General features: G+C 38.0%; 1 protein-coding gene and 1 non-coding gene across 2 annotated transcripts; both read left to right on the top strand.

Moving 5' to 3' along the window:
• The first annotated feature begins 11 nt into the window (after positions 1-11).
• Positions 12-82, top strand: trnag-ccc (transfer RNA glycine (anticodon CCC)). The gene has a single exon. It is a non-coding gene; the product is annotated as a tRNA-Gly (tRNA).
• Positions 83-1,097: 1,015 nt separating this feature from the next.
• On the top strand, positions 1,098-9,667 carry fbxw10 (F-box and WD repeat domain containing 10). The gene is made up of 14 exons (XM_051124607.1): positions 1,098-1,762; positions 1,835-1,993; positions 2,078-2,308; positions 3,730-3,857; positions 4,159-4,275; positions 4,377-4,489; positions 4,574-4,777; positions 4,853-4,974; positions 5,106-5,260; positions 5,448-5,590; positions 5,721-5,879; positions 6,005-6,228; positions 7,939-8,133; positions 8,266-9,667. The coding sequence occupies exons 1-14, from the start codon at positions 1,234-1,236 to the stop codon at positions 8,946-8,948; spliced, it is 3,162 nt and encodes a 1,053-aa protein (XP_050980564.1). The 5' UTR covers positions 1,098-1,233; the 3' UTR covers positions 8,949-9,667.
• Positions 9,668-10,341: the final 674 nt, after the last annotated feature.

The raw sequence follows: 10,341 nt of genomic DNA, 5'->3' as shown, positions 1-10,341 counted from the left end.
TTCAGCAGCACGCGCCGCTGGTGTAGTGGTATCATGCAAGATTCCCATTCTTGCGACCCGGGTTCGATTCCCGGGCGGCGCACAATTTATTAAACCCATAAAATAAAACAGAAATACTTCCAAAGACCAAGCAGACTCAAAAAAAAAAAAAAAGTCGACCGACTCAGCTATTATAATCAAAAGACACATGATAAAGCGCAAAGCCTGTTCATATTTCAAAATTACTGATGTCAAGGCTGGTCACTTTCTGAAACTGTTTCGGTGACGATCCAACACACGATTTTCGTTCCCTGTGAGCTGTTTATTTTAAAACGGGAGTGACCGTTTAGCTTCAAAGATTGTCTGTTGTGCCAGCAAATAATATTCGAGCGCGGGCTGTGAACGAGCATTTCATTGGTTGGACTGACTGAACGGATACGCCCCCTTTATTCAACACTGAATAAGAGTCCATGTAGATTGGCCATATCGTAAAATGAAGGAAAAAATGTGTAAAAACGACCAGTGTCAATATACAATTAGTAATTACATGTTATTTATATTATAGAAAGAAAACGCCGAATCCCATAGTGGCATTTTTAAATAAGCTAATACGAGTTTAATGGGCTTGGTGTTTCGATTGAGTGAAAGATTCAATGAATCACTCACCCAGTGGCATATTTCTGAACGAATATGAATGAATCTTTTAAATTAAGTGATTCAAAAGATTCATTTGAGTGAATCAGCATCTGTCGTCCACGTCATCAGACGAAATACCTTGTTATATAATTGTTGCTACTGTTAAACCATAACCGGATCATCTTTTATTTATAGACAATAGACTCTTCAGTGAACACTTAATACACAGCCATGGAAAAATACTCTCTCCACGGAAACTAAAGTAAACAGTTGTTTTACTAGACTCGGTGTACTGTTGAAACATCTTCAGAATATTATATTGAAGGATTTTGGCTAATGTTAATGTCTTTTTAGTATACGTTTCTTGTATTAAAATACGTTTCTTGTACAAATACATGTAAGCGAAGGTAGCTTGTGGATGCCACTGTGTGAACTGAAGTGCTTCTGTTGTTGTTGCTCGGCAACATGCCTCGTAAGTTTGTGTAAAGTTTCTAGGAGGGTGTAACTGAAAGTCTGAGACTTCACTAACTCAAGTCTGTTTAGTGAATCGAATTACTTCTATTATTTGTCATTCCTTACCTATTTTGTGTTTTAAAAACACTTGAATGAATCTGCAACATGACTGAAGTGAAATGTTTAAGGGGAGAATGTGGTGATTCAGTGCTCGAATGGTCTTGTAAAGGAGAGGATGGGGAGTTCAACATTTGTGGACGTTGTCATTCGTGTGTCCTTTCTGAGAAACTGCACCACTCCACCCAATGGATGAAAAAGGCTGGAGGAGCATCCCAGAGGAGATTTCTCACTGGCATCCTTGTGCGGTGCCACAGTCTTCAAATCCTGGAGAATCTTCAGAGTGTTTTACAAGTGACATCAGGCAAGGATTTCACATATACCAGGTCAAGAGCCCAGCTCAGCAAACTTGAGGACTCCATATGGAGCATGGATGGAGCTCTGGACACAAAACTGAAAGGAATGGACATGTTGGAAGCTTGGGAATGGTTTAGGAAGAGCCCAGACTGGATCAAGTCCAAGTATGTGCTGGGGCTCTTGTCTTTATGTGACACCCCTCTTTTGCACATGTTAGGAAATCTGGTGCATATCCTGATTGTTTGGGAGAAACACAAATTTCTACAATTCAACAGTGCTGGTAAGAGTGCATGTAACTTCTCCAACTATACAAAAAATATGATATCTTGCCTGATTGTAGATGTTTTTGCAGATCTCTCAGTTACAGAGTCACGATTCTCCAGCCGTTCAGAATCTGACCACACAGATCTGGATCTTCTCATTCAGGCATGTTCTGTACATGATCCAGCTGACCTGCCTCTAGAAGCTCACCATCAAACAGATGTCTTAAAACAGGAGCGTTCAGAACAAAGTACTGAGCTTTTGCATGTATGATTAGATAGTAAATATATTTATAAGTGTTGGGTTTATTCAAGATGCCCCTTTTATTATTCAGTGAAGGACTCCAAATCTCTCAAGAGTATCTGTGATGAGGTTGAGCTGGACGTGCAGAGTGTAGACCCCTGGAACAGAAGAACAAAAAGCCAAGATTCAGACTCCGACTGTTCAGATGATCCAGATCCTGCCCTCACTGTCGTCCCCAGGTCGTCGAAATCTCTGTCAGGGGTCAGCCGTCATAGGGATTTTATTCGAAGCCTGCCAGTCGACATTGCAAAGAGGATTTTAGGTAAGTCTAGTTTATCCACACATGGAGCTGTTGAGAGTTTGACTGTTCAGACTTAAAGGGATAGTTCACCCAAAAATGAAAATTCTGTCATTAATTATGTCGTGGCACTCTTGTGAACGTGCATTAAAGACTGATGCTAAAAAGAAGAAATTGTTGCATAAAGTCGTTATTTTTCTTTTATTTGGCACAAAAAGTATTCTTGTAGCTTCATAAAATTAGGGTTGATCCATTGATGTCACATAGGCTATTTTAACAATGTTCTTACTACCTTTATTGGCCTTGAATGTGTCAGTTGCATGGCTGTCCATGCAGGGTCAGAAAGCTCTCAGATTTCATCAAAAATATCTATCTGTTCTGAAGATGAACAAAGGTCTTACAAGTTTTGGAACAACATGAGGGTGAGTAATTAATGATAGAATTTTAATTTTTGGGTGGACTATCTCTAATGTCAGAAGTAAGTATACATAGATTCTATTTTGAGTCATGCATATCGTCTCATAGTTCAACTATATCTACTTTTTTCCAAAAGAAAATCTCTTTTTTTTCTTTTCACATTCTCAGATGTTATAAATTTAGATGCTTTATTTCAGTTAGGTTAATATATGAGTGCCTGCTTAGTTCATGGCGTCACCTTGTTATTTTCAGACCTATGAAATAGTCTAGACTTGCTGCTATGGAAACAATTTTATTGCCTGTGGACAAGAGGGTTAGGCTGACTCTAAAGATACTCTTTACCTACAGTGTAAAAAACTTAGCAACTGAACTGAAAACACTAATGGTAAAAAATATTTTTTCAAGAGATCTAATTTTAAGAGAGCTAATTTTTCTGAAAGTACTATCATCAGAAATTCTCGTATCTGAGCTTTAGTTGCCATTTTAATATATGATATTAAATTAACTGTATGCGTTAATTATGCATTTTCATCCTAAAGGTAGCCTAGCACTATCCAGACATATAGACACACGGGCTTGTTAAGTAACAATGTAATGAGTCCATTGAACGCACCAACGAACACTGTTTCCGGGTCCAAACCCCAACTCATTTCACTTGAGAATACTATCTCAGCAGCCGTTTATGAGCACTGTTTATTCATATTAAACATTTGAGCTAAACATTTTCAAATTTACGGTGTACACTACAGTCTCCATGCTCACAGCATCCCAAACACAAATCATTTTTATATTTATTTATTTATATTTATATTTTTATTGTATGGGATTTCGGTATGGAGTTACAAGGGTAGGATTATAATTTTGTGGTAGTATTATATGACATTGTGAGTGTATCATTAGTACCATTTGTTGTTTTCTCATAGTCATCTGATAGAGCGTTTGGACCCAGAAGTCACGGAAGAAGACATAATATTAATCTTTTTCTTCCGGTTTTACGTATTTTGATATTTTTTGTTATTGACACTTAGGGCTTTTGGATAAGGCCTCGCTGTACAGCTGCAGGCGTGTGTCCATGCACTGGCAGTGCTTAACAGAGGAGGTCTTAACTGAGATTGAAGTAAAGAAGAGTGTTGAGAAACAGGCCATGATTCTACAGGTAATACATCATAGAGATCTGTGTGACAGCTCATATATATTAAATATGCTAGTGTAACCAGCAGATCAGCTGGCAGAAACTGGTGTTAACAACAAGTTTGTGGGTTTGATTCCTACCTTCAAGCACAATATATTGCTTTAGGATAAATTTAGAACATACTAATTTTGTGAGTGTGTTAATTTTTTAAAGATTGGTCTCTCTTCTGCCACATGAAAGTAGTTCAGATGACTATGTAATGTAACTTTGTTCTCAATGGTATAATTCTAGCATATAAACTCCACTGATTTGTATGAATTTTCAGGGTAACTCAACGTCTAAGGTCAACCCTGTTTATGCGAAGATCTGTGAAGTTGTAGTGCCCATCAGTGAGGACGACAAGCACTTTCAGCATGGAGAAGCTTTCCCCAAACATAAGCTGGTATAAAAAGCCATCGTTTGCACTCTGATTAAAACTTTAATGTACTTTTAAATCTTTATTATAAACATTGCATAGATTGATGACTATTCCTATGTTTTTAGTCACAAGAGCAAGATTTGAATTCAGTCTACAAAGGCTTTAAAACCGAGACCGTCCAACTGGAAGAACGCAACGTGTACTGTGGAGTGTATAACATATCAGTCCTGTTAGAAAGGTAAAAAAAATGTGTAAGATGAATTTGTTAAATATATAGATGCATCATAGTTTTAATACATCCTGTTCATTTTCTTTCATTTAGAGAAGATCCCAGTAGAGTGATGCATTATGCTGGAGGACAGTTGGTGGCGGCTGGCTCCAAGGACCGTATAGTCAGGTTGCTGCATGTCCCATCACTAAAAGAGATTCCACCAGTGATCCAAGGACATGCAGGTAGTATAAAAGCAGTGCTGGTTTGTGAAGAGAGAGACCTAGTTATCAGCGCCAGCTATGACCTCAGTATCAGGTTAGACATTACTATGGTTGTTTAATGAAGTTAGATCATAGATGGCAGTGCTTTATTTCTGTGCTCCTTACAAAGGTCCTGGAATCTGAAGACAGGTATATGTATGATGATTTTTCATGGACATTTTGGCACTATAAACTGCCTGGATTTGTATGAAGATAGACTGGTGTCTGGAGCCAAAGACTGTAGAGTTAAAGGTAGGTGGTTATGACACACAACACAAATTAAGATATTTTTGATGAAATCTGAGAGGTTACTGTCTACACCAACAGGCCAAAGCCTAATAGCTTGTAATATATGTGTATCTGTTTGTGTTTATTTATCATAGTGTGGAACTTGCTGACGGGGAAGTGCGTTGAGAATCTAAAGTTTAAACACCTTAAAGCAATCATGTGTGTGAAGATTAATGAAACTCTGGTGGTCAGCAGCTGTGCTGGAGGTCAGATCAGAATATGGAGCATGGAAACAGCATCACTTATAAGGGTGAGATGCTCCATGCATGTGTTTTTAATCTTAGAAAAGCTTAAATAGTCATAAAAACATTGGCATTCCTGACCTCTGATAAATTTCAGCAACATGTTCTTCATGAAACAGCTGCTGAATAGTCGAATGCTAGATGTTCTCCCTCACTTCTCCCTCACTCCCTCACTGAATTCTTTTATCATTTCAGCAAATCAGTGGCCACAAGGGGGCAGTGCTTTGTCTGTGCATCGATCAGTGGCATATCCTCTCTGGGGGTTCAGATGGGGTAGTCAAAGCATGGAGCACCAACTCTTGCGTCAAGAAGTGCTTGAGGACCTTCCAGCATCCGAAGTGACTAAGCAAACAGTTTTGTCATCAGTGACCTTACAGCTGGTCCTTCTCATTAATAACTTTTAATAGCGTAATTGTGTACTTTCATAAATGGTTTTCTCTCTTGCCTATTCTCTATTATGGTCTTTAGAGAGGTGTTGACCATGTCTTTCCTGTTCCTGCGGATCATTACTGGCTGCATGGATGGAAAGATCCGGATCTTCAACATTTTAACTGGAGACTGCCTGAGAGTTATTAAGACAAACATGAAGCAATGCCCTGTTCTTTCTCTGCACACGCATGACAACACGTGAGTACACCCTACGTCCGGACATATCACACAATTTTGTGGTGCTGTTCTTCCTTATAATGTAATGTAATTGCAAAAAAAATGTTGCATTTAGGTTTGATTGATGTTTTCTGTCATGCTCTCAGTGTGGTTGTAAACACCAGAAGCAGTATACTGATGCTTCAGTTTGCTGAGGTTAACTGGGACTACTCTGCCAGTGCTGTGAGGAATTTTTTTGAGCAGTCCCACGTCTCCCCTGAGAATGAGCTTCGGAGTGCTGAGCGAATGAATCGAGGGGGCTCATCCAGACTAAAAAGACGCTCCCAGTGTTTCAAGAGCCTCTCAACCTCCAGTATGCAGCTTGCACAAGGTACCACCTTTCAAACAGACTATAGTCAAATATATACAGAACATAATTTCTAATATTTGCTTACAGTGGATTATGAACTGCAATAAGCAGGAGTTTATACTATTGAAATAAATATTTTGTATAAATGCATTGTGCATTAAATGCTTTGCCATGTTTTGACAATGAATGACCTGATGTGGTTGACATTTATCATACTTAATGAAGTTTACTTCCAGAATGAAAATTTCCTGATAATTTGCTCACCCCCATGTCATTCAAGATGTTCATGTCTTTCTCTCTTCAGTCAAAAAGAAATTAAGGTATTTGAGGAAAACATTCCAGGATTTTTCTCCATATAGTGGACTTCATTTGCAGTTTCAATGCAGCTTCAAAGGGCTCTACACGATCCCAGCCGAGGAATAAGGGTCTTATCTACCTAAAGATTGGCCATTTTCTAAGATACAAATTTATACCTTTTAACCACAAATGCTCATCTTGCACTAGCTCGACCTCATGCATTACTGTCCCAGTGTTTACAACGTGAACATGCAAAGAAAGCCAAACGCCCATTACAATAAAACTTAAAACAGCAATGTTGGACGATTTTGTTGGAAATTGGAGAGGAAAATGAGATCAAGTTTTTGCCCTACCTTACTTTTTTTAACCGAAGTACACAGACGAATAACTAACTGTGTGTGAAGACTTGCATGGATATCGCAGAGCTAGTGCAAGATGAGCATTTGTGGTTAAGAAGTGTGTACATTTTTATTTTTATTTTTTTTTTAAGAAAATGACTGATCGTTTTGCCTGTATTCCTTGACTGGAATCGTGTGAAGTCATTTGAAGCTGCATTGAAACTGCAATTTGGACCTTCAATCCATTAGTCCCCACTGAAGTCTGTTTTATGGAGAAAATTCCTGGAATGTTTTCCTCAAAAAACATAATTTCTTTGCGACTGAAGAAAGAGAGACATGAATGTCTTGGATAACATGAGAGTGAGTAAATTATCAGGAAATTTTCATTCTGGAAGTGAACTTCCATTTGTAAGTTCTGCACTTCTAGCATTACCAAAAACAATTAATGATAGAAAGTCCAAACAGGTTGTCTAGACACTCCTGTTTACATGTCAGTTTGCTCCTCAGCCATATTAGAATGGGGAAAGACTGAAATCTTTAAAACTTTTTTTCAAGATTACATTTGAATAATATATTTAATATCAGAAACTTAAAAAAGCACAACCAAAAACAGCTGATGCCTCTATCAAAAATTCAATTTGAACCATATTTTCCATATTTTTCTTTTTCATTTTTATATGAGTGCTCCATCTTCTTCCTCTACTGTTTCTGACATGACCTATAAATTTGTGATAAAATTTAAGCAGTGACAGATCCTTTCTTCTATATTGTAATGTATATCTGAGTGCAACAGGCTATTGAAAAGGAAAAAATGTTGGATGGTGATTTGGTTCTTCGTCGTAAGCTGACAGTCTATTAAAAGAAAAGGGTGTGATTTTGGCTGACTAAATGTTTGGAGAATTCCAGCATATATCACCAGAGAGAAGTCTTTCATTTCACCAGAAGATCGAGTTATGACATTTCGATTTACCATTATGAGGTTAAAATTGCAAAAGGAAATGAAACATGGATGAATAAATAACATGCATTTTAAAAATAGATAGTGTGAGTTTTCTTTTCATGCTGACTTTAACATTGCTGTTTTTTTAACCATTAGATGCTCAGCAGGAGTTCACAAGGGCGGCGACGTGGAGTCAACTCCAAGCTTATTGCCACAGCAGGGCCTCCATCAGCCCACAGTCTGACTTCCAAAGGCCTCGATCTGTTCTTTCAGCAGGCAGGCCTGTCAGTGGATACAGGGACCTTCCAAACAAAGTCAACCAAACACAAAGCACTTCTACCAGCAGCTTGGGTAAGAAAGTAACTCAGTTAAAATAATTTGATATGCAAATGCTTCTAAAAGCTTTGTAGAACATGTTTAGAACATTATAGTCTCATATGAATGTTCATGCATGAAGTGTGAGAACAGCTTCCTTGTTTAAAGATAAGAAGACTTCTGAAACCAAACGCTCAGTACTCAGCCGGAGTGAGAAGGCAGCTCGAGACAGGGTGCGAAAGCGAGGTCCTCACCACCCAATGACCCAAGACCTAATTCTACTAAGGACCAGCAGTGCCCAGCAGGGCAGTGACCTGGCAAGATCCAACATGGAGCTGAATGCCAGAGTACGAGATGCATGGGGACCTGATTCATCCAAAGAGCTATCCTTTCAAACCACCACCAAAAAAACCTCTGAAATCCATACCCCAATCACTACCCATAGTGTTGACCTCAACCCTCAGAGCTCCTCACAGTCTAGACAGACCTGCTTCACACCTCACTCTCTTCCCAAACAATCCCAGAGATCATTCAAAGTGGTAAGGTCTGGCATAAACAAGATTCGCCCACTGAATACGACTTCCCCTGAAGATGGCAAGACGCCACAGCGATTGTTTATAAGGCGAACTTCAATGCCTACACATTGCAGTGAAGATTTTGAAATGACCAACAAGTCCAGTTCATATCACGTCCCATTAAACCCCTTCAGGGAGCATGGAGTCTTTCAGCTGAGGACGGACACACAACTGGAGGCTTATATTCAGGAGTGCACCAGACAGCATCAGATTCACAAACATGCCAGTGGTGACCAAAGTAAAGCTGTTTGTAAGCACAGCCATTGTCATCAGTAAGGTACTGATATCTAACAGCATGACACTTTTACCATAGCTAACCATCCACAACTGAATTCTCAGTTTAAAATTTTAAACTCTGTAGAAGTATACAAACAGATAATATAATTAAAATGTTATGTCACATTTGGTAACTTCAGCTAGCATTTGCTGGTGAAAAAAATAGTTTTAGAGTACAGAGAACATACAGTGGCAACTGGTCCAACCTGGTCATTAGCTAAACCATCTTGGACCAACAACAAACAAGCTACCAGATTAGTTTTTGGAACATGGTGGCTGTTCAATGAACTAATAACCAGGTAAAAACCATGTTCCAAAACCACTTAATTAAAAGATGTAGCATTACATCTGTGCAATTTGAGCTTATTAGTACCCTGGCTTCCATTTGTGGCTTTTTTTGTATACTTGTTTGCTAGGGGGCAGCAAAGTACAAGTTAAAATGTCCCATGTAGTTAAAAATGTCTAAATGTGTGTAAATATATATGATCATCTCAGGGTGGTACATTATTAATTAACATTATTTAAAATAGTTACAAATCTTTACATTTTAAGTGATATTTTGCATTACATTATAATCCTTATGCATTCTTTCTCGTTTAAGATTGTGTTTGATTATTTCAGACAATTCATCAGCAGTTCTGCATGCATATATAAACACTGTGACTTTTACCTAATTAATGAGAGATGCTGACAAGAAGTGTAAACATATTTTGCTGATGTTGGAGAGACATAAAATAAATTAGATTTGCCACACACTGTGTGTAAAGAGATCTTTGAAGAAACTGTTTATATCTCTGTCAGAACTCTGTTATTTTATGTCTTTATGTGTCTGATTCCTATTAGGGAGCGGTTCTAATTTAAAGATTGAAACAGAAAAATAATTGTGAGATGGGGTTTATTATTGTTGAAAGTAGATGATGTGGCAGGCAGAGTAAAGCTGTCTGCTTTAAACAAATTATGTTTATCAAATGAACATCATCTGTTGAAGTTCCCTAATTTTAAAGATAAGTATGTAGCATTTTAGTGTTGAGTTTTATGTGAGATGCATCTAGCAAGTAATGCCTTTTAATATTTTTTTACCTTGTAATTCTTGATCTTCTGACTTCTTTTTAGTCTTGTATGCCGGACTTCTCCAGTCATTTAGTCTGCTTAACTGCCCCTTTCTTACAATCAGTTGCAACCTTGCATTCAGCCAGTTGTCTCCATCAACAACCGTTGGATAGAATCACTTTTCATTTTTTTCCTTTTTCGATAATTTGTTTTACTTAAATGTACTTCGCAATATGAATACGGCCCTATGAAATCCGTTTTTTTTTTCTCCCAAATTCCCCTTTTATTGTCTGGATTCCAATTTTTCCCATTCTATACTCAAAAATATCAATCAAAACGCATG

The sequence above is a fragment of the Labeo rohita genome, chromosome 12, assembly GCF_022985175.1.
Source record: "Labeo rohita strain BAU-BD-2019 chromosome 12, IGBB_LRoh.1.0, whole genome shotgun sequence".
NCBI classification, from domain to species: domain Eukaryota; kingdom Metazoa; phylum Chordata; class Actinopteri; order Cypriniformes; family Cyprinidae; genus Labeo; species Labeo rohita.
Note: the sequence above shows the minus strand (reverse complement) of the source record. Positions and strands in the feature narration are given on the sequence as shown.